Source organism: Passer montanus, unplaced genomic scaffold, assembly GCF_014805655.1.
Source record: "Passer montanus isolate IOZ18808 unplaced genomic scaffold, ASM1480565v1 scaffold7, whole genome shotgun sequence".
Taxonomy (NCBI): Eukaryota; Metazoa; Chordata; class Aves; order Passeriformes; family Passeridae; genus Passer; species Passer montanus.
Genome location: NW_024372147.1, coordinates 5,876,390 through 5,894,232, shown reverse-complemented (window position 1 = coordinate 5,894,232; position 17,843 = coordinate 5,876,390). Strand labels below are relative to the sequence as shown.

Genomic DNA, 17,843 nt, shown 5'->3' with positions numbered 1-17,843 from the left:
CTACATAGTATAATGTTATATATTTACTATATACTGTATAATACTAAAATTAAATAAATAGCTAACATTTCAAATTTTTTTTTTTTAACCATAAACTACCAATAATCTCTTACATCTAAAATGCTTTATTTAGGACAAGTTTCTTCTTTTCCCTCAAAAGCCTGAAGTACTTCACTTCTCTGGTACCTGTGCTACTAAAAAAGCATTATAATTACCTAAGGTATATTAATCAGGTTCAGAGTTAATGCAAATATATATACATGTAATATTGTATTGTCTGGATATTAAAAGGATTAATGTCTCAAAGCCCCTCAAAATGAGGTTTGGGGTTTTTTACATTAACAAAGCATTTCAGTATTTGGTGTATGTTTCTTTGCCACAACGAGATGTTACAGGGAAATTTTTTTGTTTTATCTAATCACATTTTTAAAAAAAACTTCACTCTGAATTTCACCAGAGGAAAACTAAACTGCTGCTTTATATTTTCTTATTGGGTCATTCCATACTCCAAGTAATCAAATTGTTTTGAAGGGAAATTGAGTATAATAATTACAGCACAATAAATAATTCATGGCACTATGGTATGAGTTTATGAGTTCTACATATGTCAAGAATAAAAATTATTCCAGTTAATGGCGTGTAACAAGAAGCCAAATAACACATATATTTCTTGTTATACTTTGGAGGTTTACTTATTTAAAAACAAATTTTAAAATACATTTAAAATATAAGAGGTTTTAGAGACCTTTTAGACATAACCTTTAGTACCTCCTTAAAAGGTTTCTTCACAATATGAATTTTCCACTTGCAAGTATGTGTTATGTTAGCAATTTCAATCTCACAATAGCACACAATTTTCCCCAGACTTCTTGTCTTATCCAGTGCGGCATGTGGCAACTTGAACTTGCTTAACAGTTCAGTAGCCTGTGTTGCACTTATTGACCTATGCAGTTAATTTTATCTTCACTGATGATAGTAATCACCTTACATTAATTGAAATAATTCATTTCTTTATAAACCTTTCAAATCCCATGCTATTTACTTAAAAAATATTAATAAATATGCATACATCTGCATTGGATAAAAGCCCTGAAAGTATAGAGGACAAAAGTATTGAATGCAAATTTAACCTACCTCCTAACTACAGGGGCTAAACCAGCTACCCAAATTGAGGCATCTTAGTACCCTTGGGATGCATGATGTTTTTAAGTCCCACTGCACACTTCAGTTTCATTTACTACAGTATGAGCACTTCATAAAAAATCGAGATTGAAGGAAAGACTTTGGTAAGAATGTCACAGGAGTGGGTACCTCTAAGCGGTGGTTATGGGAGATAAGTGTAGAATTGCCCTTTCACTTCCTGAAAATTTCAGCCTTGAAATATATTTTGAAGGATATCTATACACAGACAAAAATTAATTAAGTATGAACACTGAATTTATTTTAAAATACACTTTTTAGAGAGATTAATACTATTAAATACTGGAAATTATCAGTAAGGCAAAATGAATACAATAGTCCTCATACCTAGTTGAATAACATCTCAGAAAGAAATAGTCTTATATCAGAAAAGACAAATCTAGAAAATTACTACTTTCTCACATTTAAAATAAGTTATAATACTTCAACTGGAAAGATTTTACAGTGCCATAACATTACTTTTTAATTATTAATTTATAATTTGCTAAATTACAAGGCATATTACACTTCAGTCAGCTAAGTAACATCACAAAACAATCAGTCGTACTTATTTCCTAACAAAATAGTTCTGAATTTTAAGACTTTGATGTTACTTCCAATAAGGTATTTGAAGCCATAAAATATGGCTCATCTCACTCTAAGTGAGATTAAAAGTTGGGGACTTTTAAGAATGCTTAGATGTATAGGTTATTGGACATCGCTAAAACTATTTGAATAAGCCTCAAACAATGTAAGTATTTCTATTTTTTCTGCTACATGAAAAATATACACACAAAGAAATATCAGCTAAAATTCTCACAGAGTGCTTGAAAGTATGACAGGACATGCATGTACATGCAGCTGACCATTCTAGAAGTACTTATTTCAGTTTTTTTCTTGGTCCACCTAATTTCAAGTGTACTTTGTCCTATGAATATTTGTCACCAGTTGTGGAGATGTTCCTCATGGAGCAGAAATCTTTTTCTTCCTCTCTTGGATTGGAATGAATGCTATGTGTGAATCACCTGTTGAAGATTAATGGGCCTCTCCTAAAGTTATTAAGTTTTATTTTCACTACAACTTGGAGAAAGACAAAGCATAGTACAAATTCTTGTGTTGGTGCATGGAAGTGCCCAGTGATTCTGCCTCCTTCCTATTCCAGTATGTATATAGGTCAAACTCAACTGTATTTCTACAGTTTTGAACAAAAACTAAACCTTTTCATTTCAAACTTAATGAAAAAATGGAAGGATTGATTGCATGTGGTGTTGTTGGTTTTCTATTCTATAAACTCAAATCACAGAAAAGTATCATATAACACCTTAGAAACCTGGCATAATTAACTAGAAGAAGAGTTTTAATTTTTTTTGTTCCGCTCTTCGTTATCTTAATTGTATTCTTTTTAATACAGTATGTGGACAGAGTGAGTGAGTGAGTGAGTGAGTGAGCGAGTGAGTGAGTGAGTGAGTGAGTGTTTGGGCTGTAGTTTCTTATACTATTTTTGGATAACAGTGAACTTTTAGAAAACTTTCCAGGCTGACTTCCATTTTTCTGACTTACAGTAACGCAACCAAGATTATTTAGCAGCACAACTGATGAACTGTATTAATCCTTCTGGTTATCTCCTGCAATAGTCAGGAAGTATTTTCTGATCTTTACTGTTGTTTCACATACCTATTCACTCATGTCATGTATCTAATTCTGAGTTCTATTACTGTTCTGTTGTGCAGAGTCTAAAAAAGAGATGTTCCTTGTTTATAGGGAAACCAATATTCATTTTTAAAACAGACAGGTAAAACCCATAAAGCAGCATTACACATTTGAGGCACTTTATGAGTGAATGAATAACCTTGTGATCCTAGCAGAAAGGGTAAAAAAATCTCATAGAATCTGGCTCTGCGGAAGGTACCAAATGTGGCAGTCCTAGCTTCAAAAAAGAATTGCTGTAGGCACATGAAAGCATAAATGTCTATCCAAAACACATAAACACAACCATGCTATTATTTTTCTCCATATGACTCTTCTGAGTTTTGTCTCAAATGTGCCTGCAGGTGGAATACCTCCAGCTGTAATGTAGACAAATCTCTCCAGCCACTTGGAACCAACTTTCAGTTAGGAGGTTTCAAAGAAAACTGCTGCTGCTGCAGAAAGAGATGATGATTTCCTTTGCTATTAATCTATTTTTAGCTTGTGCTGTAGTAGGATATCAGGATATGACAGACCAGCATCATTTTTTTCTAGTATGAAATTGGAGTCATCCTGTGAGACATATTCCTGCACAGAGAAAAAACCCAAAAGAACAGAACAAACAATTCCACAATTTACAATACAAATATCTATGATCAGACTGTGATATATCCCAGCAGAGTCCAGAAAAAAATCAAAACTGAGAAAACAGTACTGATTGAAGGTATGTTTCAACAGATAGAAGATTAGCACAGGAAGTATGGGCAGATTTGGGGACTGAAAACTTAATTTTTCCGTTCAGAATTGCATTAAATTAGACTAGCAGTGTTTCTTGTCACCCATTTTGTATGCTTTCATGCAGGTATCAGAAAAAAATAAAGAAGGTCTAAAAAAAGAATGTATTCATAGTGCCATCAGACCAAGCAACCTACACCTACACCTTATCAGTAATGAGATCTCTGGACCATTTGGAAAGGCATTACTGTCTTCCTATTAACAAATTCTGTAGCAATTTTCAGGTTTTGTACCTAAGACTTCCAAGAACTATGAAGAGTTTTAGCGTTGGAATAGACTGAATGGGCAGAGCACAACAGTAGCTTCTTAAATTAATTTAACCTTAGCTCAAGAAATGGCACAGCATGAGCAGTTTCTTGGTTTCCAAAAATAGAAGAGATGAGCTAGATGTATGACAAAGTAGTCATAAAGTAGATAAAGTCACAAGAATCAATGTGACATTAAGGCAGAGCCTGGCCTGAACAGGACTTTTAAACAGAAGGTGTTTAAGTTTAGGTGAAAAAAACCATATAGAAATGCCCAAAGAAACAAACACTAACCAACAAGAAAGTAGACATATTGGTAAAAGCAGCTCAGTAGGTCTGAAACAGTACATTTTTGTCTTCAAAAATCCATAAGAGCATAACAATAATCCAATGGAGTCACTCATCTGGAGTAAATGCTCCATTTATAGAATACAGTTAGTTTGCAGTAGCCTCTGATCCATGATTACATAAAAATTTCAGATTCGAACATCATAAACAGGGGACTTCTACATGCTTACCTTACAACCAGAAGAGCTACAGACTAAATTTTTCAAATAGAGACTTGCAGGATCCTCAAGTAAAGCATGATAGTAGACATTAGAGCAGAAAAAATACAACAAAACAGTTCAACAACAAGACATGAGTAAGCATTTGTCATTACATAAGACTTGGTTTTATGCAAGGACCAGGTGCAGGAGATGCAGGAGAGATGAAGTCTCCAAACTGGCATTCTTCCCATGAAGGCAGGAAACTCTGTTATTAATTAATTAGTTCTCCTGCAGCATTTTTGCAACAACCTGTCATACTTTCCTGAGTAAAATTTTAACTGACAAGTTAAAGATCTTTATATGACTAAACCCAGTCATTTGTGGTTTTCATTTAGCAGTGGTTCAAAGGCCAAGGATAAACATTTTACCTTATCATGACTGGTTTTCTTTGCAACTTTGTGAGGCTCTTTTGGGGGAACCTCTAGCTATATAACTACAAATAATACCCTGCACAGGTTTCAGTAGGAAAATCTTCTGTATCACAACTGCTCATTCTACAAAGTTTTACATATTAAAAAAAAAAAGTTTTTAAATAAAAGAAAGTGTAATTCACTCCTTTTGTTGGCAAGAGAAGTGTACAAATTGAGGCATTTAAAAATTTATATCTGATTGTAACATTAAAGGCTGTCACTTATGAAGCATATAAAGACCACCTGCTTGTGTACATTCCCCTCTGCAGGTGGTTGGCAACTATTACAGAAAAAAACAAAAGCTGCTAAACTGAGTAAATATTAAAGGCAGGGGGCAAGGGGCCCGTACTTCACCTTAAAAATAAAAATTTTTGTTTTTATTTGCAAGGCTTTAGATGTTCTTGAAATTGTATTCTTCAGCAGTAGTTAATCTATTCTCAATCTAACAAGATAAGAAGCCTATTTTATTGCTATTTATTTCTTTTATTTTACAACCATTACCTTATCAGGACCAAGGTTGATTTTAACTGTAATTCAGCTATGCTTTTGGTTTAGTTCTTCACACTCATAACCAGGGTTAAATTTTTAAAACGACACAGAAATTAAACTAAATATAAGCGAGGATAAAGCAGATAAATGCAAAGAGAAATTAGTACTATATATTACATAGATTTTAGAAATCTCTGACAACAGAATGGAGGACATCCAACTGCAGGCAGACACCAGAAAGAGAGGGGTCTTTACTTCAGCTAAGGTTTTGGAGTACAGTGAAACACATTCCTTAAAACTGTATGACTGTCCAATATATTAACAACTACTCTACATTTTTTCAGACCATGTCAAATGACCAATGTCTAAAAGTGGAAAAAAAACTTTAGAATTTACACAGCAGTGGGGATAGAAGAATGGAAAATGTGAATACTGCTTAACTCAACAAAATGAAGATCAAACATCTAGTTTTCTTAGACTATTCCTTATATACACACACACACACACATATATATATATATATGTATATATATATATTTGAGCATTATGTGTATAAGCAGGTTAAAAATGTTTATGCACTAGCACAGCTAGGTACATGTAGAGGCTTGAGAGAGACTTGGACTACACTCTACCCTGAGGGACATTGAGACAGACTGGGCTGCTGTACATTTTAATCTGCTCTGTAGAAAAATTGGTCTTCAGCAAGAAAGAAGATAAAAAGCAAATACAGACAGTATGTCAGTGAGAGAAAGAAGTTATTTAAACTCTTAAGACCTTGCCAGAGCAGAAAGCCTTGCAAGACATCCACATCCTTCCACCAAAAATAGCTAAGGAAAATAGAACAAAATGATCATTCTCCCCAGGAAGGATGAGAATTACAGGAAAATGGAAAAGGCATTTTAAAAAGTCTTTGTGTCTGATTGTTCACTCTGCTGAGTAGAGAGTGGTACTACTAATCCATACCAAAATATTTAACTAATACATAAATACAGCAAAGAGGCTAGCCAAAGCTTTCTTCAAGAAAACATGGAGCACTGGGGTGGTCTCTGCAGCCCCCGGCAGCTGGACATGAGGCACACCTCTCCACCTGCACTTGGCTTAAGTTCAGATGGCAGAATGAGTTAGTGGAACAGACCACGCTGAATAATACTGGCTTTTTTTGTCCCCTAGAGTAGTCTGCAATAATTTTGCTAACACTCTGACTATAAAGATTCACTAATCTTGTATTTGCACTATTACCTCTGAAAAGGGAGACCTTGAAATTGGTCAAGATACTGTGCTTCTGTAATCATTATTTTTCCTTCCCACTATCTGACTAGCTGGTGTGCTCAGCTGAAAAGGATTTCAACTCTTCAGAAAGGAGAAATGGGGAAAAAAAAGCATAACAGAGTGGGGATGAGGTGCTGATACTTGCCCTAACTGCAGCCCTTTCTAACAATCCTGATTTCTACCTCTCAGAAAAATTTGTCAGCAGCTCTTCAATCAGACATCCTCACCAACATCCAGGTAAATATGCTGCACCTGGACTCAGTGACTCAGATGACTGTTTCCAATCTCAGGGACCTGAACTACTGCTTTTCCTTCCCGTCCCACTACACCCTCCTGCTCAAGCTAGCATCTTCTGGCTCATCTTGCTCCACTACTTCTGCATTGAGGTGACTCCAGAGAGGTGCAGTCTGGCTCCTGGTTGCTCTTGTTGCTCAATGAAACTGACTTCAAGTTCTGAGTGTCCCAACTCACTCTTCTTTTGCCTCTGACATCACTGTGAAAGGCAGACACCTGGTTTGCTTGCCCTTAAAGCTCCCCCCCTGCACCACAATTAGCTGTGGCTGCCAGGAGAAACTGGAGCTGACAAGAGCAAATAAGAAAGCTGAGCAATCACCTTAGAGGAGAGAATGGCCCTATGAATGTAATTGGTTAAGGCTATGAACAGTTTTCACATTAAATGTCTGTGTCAATTTATTTCCTTAAACAAAGTTAAAGCACATCAACTAGAAGCATTAAATGTTTAGTATAGCTTATATCTCCTGAACTCCTTGGCCATTGCTCACTCTTCCTTTCAGACCCTCAGTTACGCAGCACAGGCTGCAAGAGCTGACATTTTGCTGGTGTCAGCACCTCGGCCTGGGTTTCATGCCCCACATTTCCCTGACAGTCTGCATCTTTCTTCTGTTATGTGCATTATATGAAGAACCCTGCCAGAACTCTGCAAATTCTTCAGGGCAGATGATGGAATGATGACAACAGGCAAAAACCAAAAAGGTGGAAGTTCATCACAGTCCTTTCAGTTCATGAAGAGCTGTTTCACAAATTTCAAAACACCAACAAAATCTGCTTTGTATGTACACAGAATTTCAAATTAGGATCAGCATTCACTTTTTTTAAATACCAACCTTCTCCTGCTAGAGATTTCACATATGATTCTTTGTGAAGACAATCAAAAGTTCTCAATGTGTATTTGAAGGAAAGTTAGATTATTTCTTTTTTGTGTTGTGATATTGTCTTAATTTTTTTCTAGAAAAGAGAGCATTTGGGTGCGTCCCTTGTGCATACAGATAAAGTTTATTGAGTGAAATGTGCAACTCAGGCTGTTTTGCAGATGAATACAAAGTCCAAGAGTCACAAGGATAAGAGGTGGCCATTTGGAGGCATTTTCTTCTGTGATTTGTATACTGAACTTTTAACTATTGGACACAATGTGAGCAATGTAGAATTTCCTGCAAGGACAGGTTGTCTTTTGATATTTCTCATTTCCAGCTAACATGCCACTGTACAGTGAAGAAGGCTGCTACCCACCCTGCTGTGGTGACTTCAAACTGGCAGACAGCCCAGGTTGCTTTGACTAGCAAAAATCGAAGGTATGACCTTGTTGAAGAGCAGTACTGGCATTTCAGGACTTTATGACTGACTACGCTACATTTAAAATGAAAAGCAGAAAAAAGCCGAAGCATGAGCTGAGCTGAAAGCACACAACATGCCTCTGCACCACCACCAGAATAGGCCGGGCTTACTTGAAGCCGATTTGCAACATGTCACCTTTCCTCCTACATTTTTTAAAACATCTGTGCCATCATAAAGCAGTTGACTAGAAAGTACCTATTTCAATGGATAGCAATCCATATCATCATGCCAAAATTACCTCATTGGCTTTGAAACAGCTACAGCATCTTGCATATAGATTAGTGGAGTGAAAAAAATATGATTAAACCAAACGGATAAAAATGCAGGTGTTAAGGTGATAGGTGCAAGTTCATGGGATGCAACAAATGGATACAACTGGGAAAACCAGGCTCAGGCCACACAACCACTCTTCAGTTTTTTATAAAGTTGAAAATGTTTCTGAGTGTTTTGTGTTTCTAGCCTAAGGTTTGAAGTGAGATGTATTTGTGTCCCTGTTAGCTTCTCTGCTTCTGACTATTCTTAACCTAATAAAAAAACCATATAACTGCCCTACCAACCCTCTTTTCTTTAGCCTTATACCATCAGAGCTATGAGAATACAACTGCAGCTTTGGAAGGCTAAGACAGTATCTACAAAACATTAAAAATGGCACTCTAACCTACATTTCTACCAGGTCATTTAAAACAAAGACTTCTCCTACTTGACTTCACATAATTTCAATTTTTAAAATTACTATTGTCAGATGACCTTGTAATATAATCCATCCTACCACCACAGAAGAACATCCAAACCACTTACTCTCTTGCCAGCTGATTTGGCTTTCCTTTCACTTGGAACCATGGATCTGGGGAATAAAGCAAGGCAAAGCCACAGCTCTTAATGGAGGAGGGTATGAGAGGCTACAAGTCAATCTGAAGCCTTTCCTTCCCACAAAAGCAACTACTGCAAGAACAGGAAGTGATTGAGACTGGAAGTGAAGATATAGCGTATATGGGATAGGATGGCAACAGTTCAATACATATTTCAAAATGGACTTCTGGGGGACAAGGAAGATGTATGTGAATAGGAAGGAAATCAGTGTTTTAGAGAAATTCTTACTACTTTATGGATTTTCTATGCTGCCTTTCTTACAGAATTACTGCACTGTATTTAAAACTTTCCTAGCAGGCTGAGCTCAAGACTTCAGACAACAAAGATCATGACAAGGACATGGTTTCTGAAAGCAGTTTTTTTTTCAAGCTTTAACTGACTATTTTCCAGGCTTTCAGATGCACACTGCTTTGGAGAACGTATTTCTGTCCACTCTTCAGAGAGAAATCCTTTGCCAATACGCACGTGAATGCATTGTAACTACTACAACCATCCACTCAAAGCATGTCCTTGCACTTTTACCAAAAACCATGCCAATCACTACCAAAACACAAAGAGATAAACAAGAATTATGTAATGCCACTGGATGGGTGCCAGTAGTTTACTATGATGGAATTATAGTTGGAAAGCAGTTCATAATACAGTAGCCCTTGTACCCAGACTTGTAGGTATCATCTGTGTTCCCCAAAGTTGATGGTTTTTGTCATAAACTTGTAGCATGTTTCCCAATGGAACTGCGTTTATGATATGACTTCTTCTGCCAAGCACCTTCACAGTATTCCTCATTTGTTTAAAAAATATCAGAAATATTCTATACGTCATCAACACCTAATTAATCTAATTCCAGTGGTTTAAATAGTGTTTCATCACAGAGAGCTTGAATTTATTGTGAAGTGAAATACAGAAGTACACTGGCAAAAAGGACTATTTCTGTCTTCTTCATGATCTTCTTGGGCTACAGAGAACTGAAAAAACCAGCATTTACAACAGAAATTTTCCACTTACCTTTTAAAGTGGTTCAGCACTTTCAAACTATGCCAAATGGAATACATAGCACTCAGTGGGTAATCTACCTTAAAGGGACACAACAAAGCAATTTTTTAGCATTGCTGGATACATAATACTACAGAAGAGAATGCTCTTTATAGCTCCTTGCTATGAAGAACAATGTCTTCACACAAAAGTGCATGGAAGTGCTGTTATTTGTTGTCAGTATGGTGAGATGGCTAAGAGAATACACTGAGCCTTCAAATAGTTCCTTCACATTTTTGAAAATAAACAGCTCTAGAGCTGTTAATCACTTAAGACTTATCTTTACAAATTAATTAATTTTGAGAAGGACTAATGTTTAAGCCATAATTCTTGAGTGGATTTTTTTTCTGTTAGATACTTCTAAAGGCCTCATGATCACCCTGTAACTTTGACATTGTTTTGTGGATTTAAACATCGCACCTTCAGAATACACCTTCTTTGTATTCAGAGGAATACGAAATCATGTGAAGATTTAAAAGCTGTAACTTTGACATTGTTTTGTGGATTTAAACATCGCACCTTCAGTAACAAAGAGGAATACAAAATCATGTGAAGATTTAAAACTTCAAATAAGACAGTCACCCCCATAAAGCTTTGCCTAAAATTGAAACTTCTTTGTATTCAGAGGAATACGAAATCATGTGAAGATTTAAAAGTTCAAATAAGACAGTCACCCCCATAAAGCTTTGCCTAAAACTGAAACAACTAACATTGCTAGGAGTGACAAAGGAAAGGAAATCCAAGACAAGGATAAACAACATTGCTAGGAGTGACAAAGGAAAGGAAATCCAAGACAAGAAGGACAACTTTGTCAATTACAGTTCCTTTAGTAATAGTACAGTGCAACATCATCAACCAAAATACATCTACTTGTACATAATACAAAAATAAAGTTTATACTGTGCTAGGAATATTTAGTGAGCTTAAAGAGTGATGCATAACATTTTCTCTTAAATAATATGGCCAGGTACACTCAGCCAAATGGATGTTCTAACACACTCTCTTTGAAGACAAACACATAAAGAGCAGTTTCTTAGTTCAGTGTATCTATATATCATACCTCAGCTAGAGTTTGAGAGCAAGTGAAATCTTTCAAGTTTTCCCTTCGCTACTGCTCTTTAGCCATAGCACAGCAATTCTACAATCAAATGGTGAGTTGAATTTTTGATAGTGGCATTTATTAGCAGATACAGAAAAGTACTATTCAGAGCCAGCCTAAGGCACCATAGTTTCCACAACAGACCCAAGACATTACTGGCAAAAATCAATTTTAAAGGCAGCTATGAATGTTTAGCTACAGTACCATGACGAACAGCAACCTAACATTGACAACATTCTCTGTTGACTAGTGTGGCTCTGTTTATTTTCTAGAAGGAGTAGTAAAATATATGATTTTAATGTTACTACAATCTGAAGAATGCATAAACTCTTAGCAAAAAAAAAAAAATCTCCTTTTATCTCTCCTTTTTAAAATTCCAATCATCAATCTTGCAAGAAAAATACTTTTACAGACTTTTTAGAAATACAGTTTCCAACACGTTACATAGTAAAAAGCCCACTAAATTATTTCCTTCTTTTAAAAGAAAGTATATTGTCCCATGTCCCTCTCTCCCAAATGCATGGTATCTGCCTCTGCTATCAACACCACTGGTGAACAATTAATTTAACCAAATCAAGTTCTCTCCTGAAGTCCTAAAAAGCAAACATGAACCCTTGATATCCTCAAGACTTCTTCCCTAATAATAGCCCATGATACTGGCTAGAATTTAAAGCAATATGAAGTGAAACTATCATTTATCATCTTGACAGCCCCTGCCACAAGACCGAAATAGCTACCTTGCTAAAACTCTTTTAAATTCTAGAGTGAAAAGTAGGATTACAATAGGAGTAAATTAATCAAATTTCACTACAGAAATTGTGCGTTCCATATTGAACATTGTAGTTCAGACAGAGAATCACAGCTGAGACATACTTAAATAAGTACTTTGAATTTCAGAATATGTCCCAGACACACCACAGTGTGATGTCAGAAAGTTGATTGTGACAGTCACTGTAGCTAGTCTGCTTGCATTCACCAAGGGATAGAAAAATTTATCAGAGGAAAAGAATACTTTTTCCAAGTATTTTTCAAATTACCATCAACTCTCACCATACTCCTTCCACTTATCTAACACAGAATAGTTAGGGTTGTAAGGGACCTTCAGAGATCATCTAGTCTAACCCTCACTTGTATCCCCACATTTAAGAGTAGGACTGTCTGCAACTACTTATAAAAAATAACTAATATTTTTTATAGTGTTGATACATTATGTAATAAATCCCCAAATGTTTTCATTTGTGTATTTATGTACTTGGTTTGCCAAAACCTTGGCTCTTACCTGCACTTAGCACAGAGTGTTGAAGAGATTTTTCTGTGCCTTACAATAATGCCAACCTTGAAGTCAGACATTTTACTGCCAGTGCAGTGAATAACCTCAAGATTTTCCAATGAAAAATACCAGCAGCACATAAAATGCAAATTTGCATCTCACTACCTGTTTTCCTCTAAGGTGCAATGAGCAGCAGTCTCGTAATATGGTTTCTGCATCTTTTATGCCTGAACCTTATTATCAGCTTTCACGCTTTTACTCATTTTTTGAAATTACGTGAAACACCTCTTCAGAACTAAACTACACAATCATATGTTATATATGTTCAGTCAAGTGTGAAGAAACATAGTTCAGATTCTAGAAACACAATGAGCAACAGTGATTCCTCCCATTTCAAACAAATTTAAAATAAATAATTTCAATTAAAGTAACAGCTTCAACCATAACAGCTGTGTAGCATATAAAAAACCAAGAACTACAGGGAATTAATTTTGCTATCGTTATCTAATCACACGAATTTTCTGAGTCAATCAATACCAACATTTTCTAAGCTAAAACTCAGATCTGAGAATGACATAGAAAATGGGACAAGAACATTATGTTAAGAACAGACATTCTTCATCAAATGAGCTAACCACACCTCACAGTTTCAAGTAACTTTGGTCATGTTCTGTATGTGCTCAGATCTCCAAAGACCTGGATATATTGTACATTGCTTATCGATAACCACATAGTACAGCCTTATCGTTCTTTTATATGACTGGGCTAATGATGACTTAACCAAAGAAAACTGAAGTCATCTTGTATGGTCGGTTCTGATCTCAGTCACCTAACACATGACACAAAAGTATCTATGAGAGCAGTGCAAATACAAAAACTCCAGGGGAGAAAATAACAAAAAAAACCCAAAAACCACCATCAAAAACAACAAGGAAATTTAAAAAAAAAAAAAAGAAAAAAAAGGCTGTATGGTTTTTCTCAGCAATTGTTTACTATTTTGCCTTCTGGCAGATGAAAGAAGTTATCTTCTTTGAGTTTAAGATGTTCTGGTAGATCTAGCTGTCTTTTTGCTTCTTCAATGTCTTCCTGAATTGCCGAAATGAGCGCATCTGAAAAAGGTAAGAATCGGGATATTTAAAAGTTGGTTTGTATTCTGAACACAATACCAAGTAAAATAAGGCACCATAAAATATAAAAAAACAATCACAGAAGTAGAATGTAACTATGAGGTTTGAAAGGCAAAAAAATATTTTAAAAGCAGAGAATTCTAACATGCTGAAGTTGCATTTTTACCTGTTACTAGTACTATCCTCTTCATTTGCCAAAACACATATTAGCAGCTCTGTTTCAATATTAACAAAACTGCATTTTAAGCAGAAATTAGTACACTTTTATGACAAGCCCATGATTTTAATGTAACTCCTCAGACAAGCAAAAGAAAAGTGCAGGTTTTTAGTGTGATACATAAGAATATGTGGGTTATGTTTTTTGTTTTTAAATTACGAAAACATTTTACTAATGTTTTAAAGGTTAACCAATAATACATCTCAAGAGGGAAGGAGGTACAGTGAAGACCCAGAACTTGCATGAGTAAGGCAAAAAAGAAACTACTCTGAGGGAGACCTTCAATACTGACCTAAGGAATCAAAGTTTTTTTCCGGTCGAATGTATCCAGTTATGACTATACTAAGAATTTCTCCATAAAAGTCTTCTTTGAAGGTGTGGATAATGTGTGTTTCCTACAGGAAGAGAAGAAAGTGGACAATTGCTGTAAACTTAAGACTTTATTTTTCTCTCTGTAAGCATGTAGGCCCGATTTCCAACATTCAAATTCTCCTTAACAGATAAAAAATAAAAGGGACATTTAGCACAGCATGTATAACCCAAAATTAAAAGGCCAGGGCTTTAGTTTGTATTAGGAAGTAGAACTGCATTCTGCATGGAATTAAAAAAAAAAAAAATTACTTCCTTAAAGAGTAAAAAGTGTTCAAAGAGAAAAGGAATGGAAAAAAAAAACCCAACAAAACAAAAAGCCCCCAAACAAAACAAAAAGACCCAACAAACCAGTGAAAACCAATTTAAAAAAAACCCCAAAACCCACACCCCCAGACATCAGGAGTTCCTCAGAGTTAAGATTTCCAAAGCAGGAAATGTTAATGTTTCATCAACAAGTTGATACTTTAAAATAACTATGAAGATTTTGACAGAAGTATCAAGGAGATATTCAAGGAGAGCTTTTACAACTATCTCCTAAGTGCACTGAATGATAAAACTGAATGATAAAAGAGCAATTCCAGACTAAGACACAGACTTGACACTCAAAACTTTTATGTACATGTTGATCTCCAAAATAGGCCAACCCATAGCATCTACCAGCAGAGCTACCATTTGGGAAGCTTTTAACTACTTGCTCAGAAAAGTTATCTGCAAAAAAATATTGAAGTATAGATTTGCCTAAGACAAACACTTAGAAGTAGAGATTCAGGTACAAATAAAATTGTTTTTAACAAATTTAGGAGAGCTTTGCAAGACTCAGGAAAAGCACCAGCACTTAACAGCAAAAGAAACCCACAGCTGTCACAACTCAGGATTTTAACTTCTCCATCCTTACATCCTTATATGCCTTCAAATATTTATTTGGTACATTAAGCCGCAGCATCTTATGAATCCATTTCATCATTTAAGAAAATAATTAATTAAAAATTCATTACAAATTAAGCTGCCCCAACATCTCCTATCTGAAATGCAGATACATTGCAGAGAATAACAGATTATTACTATGTTCCAGCTTATGCTAGGGTCTCATAACCAGTAAATTCAATGCACTTACCAAGTTAATGCTTAATTTGCTATCAGCAAGTCAAGCAACCATCATGTCAAGTACTATTATGTTTTAATTTTGGAAGCAGTTAAGAAATGGTGGAAGAGAAGAGAGAAAAACTTTATTCAACTTCCTTTGCATACTCTCTGGTTACAGAGAGTATATATTCTTTTCAGAATACAAATATTAAATAGATAACAAATGCATTTCTAATGGCGCGCAAATTCCTAGATACCATTCATCAATCAAATTCTGCGTACCTTGTTAACATTCATTCAGTCTTTTATTACAATAAAAATCCCACAAAAAGCAAAATTCTTACCACTGATTTCTTAATATTCTTATAGAAGGGATTCCATCCTATGCTCAAAACCATTTTATGCACATCTCCATTTCCAACACAGGCCCATCCATAGTATATACCAGTAGGGATATCAGATGGAAAGCTTTCAACCACTTGCTCAGAAAAGTTAGCTGTAAAAATTTTATAAAGTGTGAGTGACTTTGTGTAAATCAGGTATATAACAGGATCTTCAAATACTTAAAAGCCAAACTCTGCCTACATACTATTTACAAACACAACACTGGTGATGATAAGCATAATGAGACATACCATCGGTGAATATAAAACAGCTTCATAAAATTCAGTTACTGTGGCAATACCAGAGTTATTACATCTCTTACACACATAAACACACACACTGTGTTGTATATACTTTTCTTTCTCTTCTGCAGTAATAATTAAAAAATGTGTCATACATACAGCCAGAAAACATCTCTTAGGGCAATTACATCAGCTTTACCATGAGAAAAAATGAGAGGGGAAAAGTCAACTGTCTTCTGCACTATAAAATAGCATCTCAGAAACATTTATTAGTAAAATATTTACTGATTAAATAAACTATGAAGAAGCAAATGTAATCATTGTTTACTCATCTGTCATTTTTGCACAAGCTCCCATTCCGAGGCATCTGTGGGCTTGAGACTTCCTTTGAAAACTACATATTTACAGTAAAATAAAATTTCCTTCTGACTGAATTGAATCTTCTCTCAAACTTACTATCCTACCTCTATTTCCAAGCTGAATAGGTCTCTTCACTCAAGATACGAAACAGTTTTGAAAGAAGAGATGGTTACCAAATTTTTGTCAAAGCTCACAGATAGTTTCAGCTTCCTTTCCCTGTTCCCTAATACCAACACATTGTTTATAAACAACCAAGAGAAAAACGTGAAATGTTCACAGAAACAGATGTCAGAAATCCAGCACTACAAGAGTGGTCTTGAAAAGTTTCACGTCTGTTAGATGTAGTGCAATATGACTACTCATTTCAGTGTCTGCTTAAGAACAACCAAAATTCTCTTGCGGTATTCATCTGTCTGCATTTAGACATCTGAAACAGAGCTGGGCAAAATATATTCTCTGTAGGCCAAGCCCACCTGCTCTGTTTCAAACTCTGCTTTACTCCCCTTAAAATTTCTTCCTTCCAGCGATTCTAAATGCCTCCTCCCTTTCCTATTCCTATCGGAGATTTATGCCAAGGGATATTTTCCCAGGCTGCCACACCACTGCATCGAGAATGTGACACTTATCTACATCCTGTACATCGTGACGATCACCAGGTGAGAAAAGGAACAATCATCAAGATTTAGGGAAACCTCTTCACAGACGGATGCAGAAAATAACACAAGAGAAAGCACAAGACTCTATGCAGTGCAGGAGCGGGCGGAGGGGAAAGGCGTCAGCAAAACGCTACTAGGTAAGAAGGCAGGGCCGCTCTGGGAAATCGCAAGTCACCACAAAAGCGCAGCTGTGCAGGGCAGCCGGGCGGCCGCCGAGGTCAGGCGAGCTTCGCCACAGCGCTGCCCCCGAGGGGCGCCACAGAGAGCGGCTGAGAACGCCCGGCCAGCATCCCGCATCCCGCCGGCGGGAGCCCTCCCGGGACCCCCAACCCCACGGCTGGGCCCAGCCCCGCGGACACCCCGCCCGTGATGTTCCGGGAAGATGTGCCCTCCGCGCCCGCTCACCGGTGGGGATGCCCAGCTCCTTGGAGCCCCTGCCGAAGCCCTTCACCACCTCCCCGCGGCAGAAGTACGGCAGGTGCCTCATGGCCCTGCGCTGAGGCGCCGGCGCCCCGAGCCCGCCGCGCCGCGGCGCCGCTCGCCACCGCCTCCCGCGGGGCGCTACCAACGACAGGGGAGGAGCCGCTCGGGCCTGCGAGCCGCACAGCGGCTCCTGCCCACCCTCCAGAGTGGACGTGCCCGCGCCGCATGCCCAGTGTGCCCTCCCTCGCCGGGGGACGGCCATGTGCGTTGGTGAGGTTTCGTACCTCAGTTGCTAGATGTTTGTACTTGTCTACTTTCTCAGCACCTGAAAGGCTCGCCTCGCACCCCGCGCCCACACGTGTAGATAGGGATTGTTGCTCCCTTGGTAGCCCTGGATTTGCCTGTTGGCTCAGAAAAGACAAAATGCTTCAGTGCACAGCAGACATTCAGGAAAG

General features: G+C 37.0%; 1 protein-coding gene and 1 long non-coding RNA gene across 2 annotated transcripts; both read right to left on the bottom strand.

Moving 5' to 3' along the window:
* Nucleotides 1–10,503: 10,503 nt before the first annotated feature.
* Nucleotides 10,504–10,758, bottom strand: LOC120512015. The gene is made up of 2 exons (XR_005629915.1): nt 10,675–10,758; nt 10,504–10,575 (listed from the first exon to the last, which is right to left on the bottom strand). It is a non-coding gene; the product is annotated as an uncharacterized LOC120512015 (long non-coding RNA).
* A 204-nt stretch (nt 10,759–10,962) lies between these two features.
* Nucleotides 10,963–17,637, bottom strand: RFK (riboflavin kinase). Its single transcript, XM_039729837.1, has 4 exons — nt 17,371–17,637; nt 15,668–15,819; nt 14,161–14,263; nt 10,963–13,633 (listed from the first exon to the last, which is right to left on the bottom strand). The coding sequence occupies exons 1-4, from the start codon at nt 17,450–17,452 to the stop codon at nt 13,503–13,505; spliced, it is 468 nt and encodes a 155-aa protein (XP_039585771.1). The 5' UTR covers nt 17,453–17,637; the 3' UTR covers nt 10,963–13,502.
* Between the last annotated feature and the right edge of the window lie 206 nt (nt 17,638–17,843).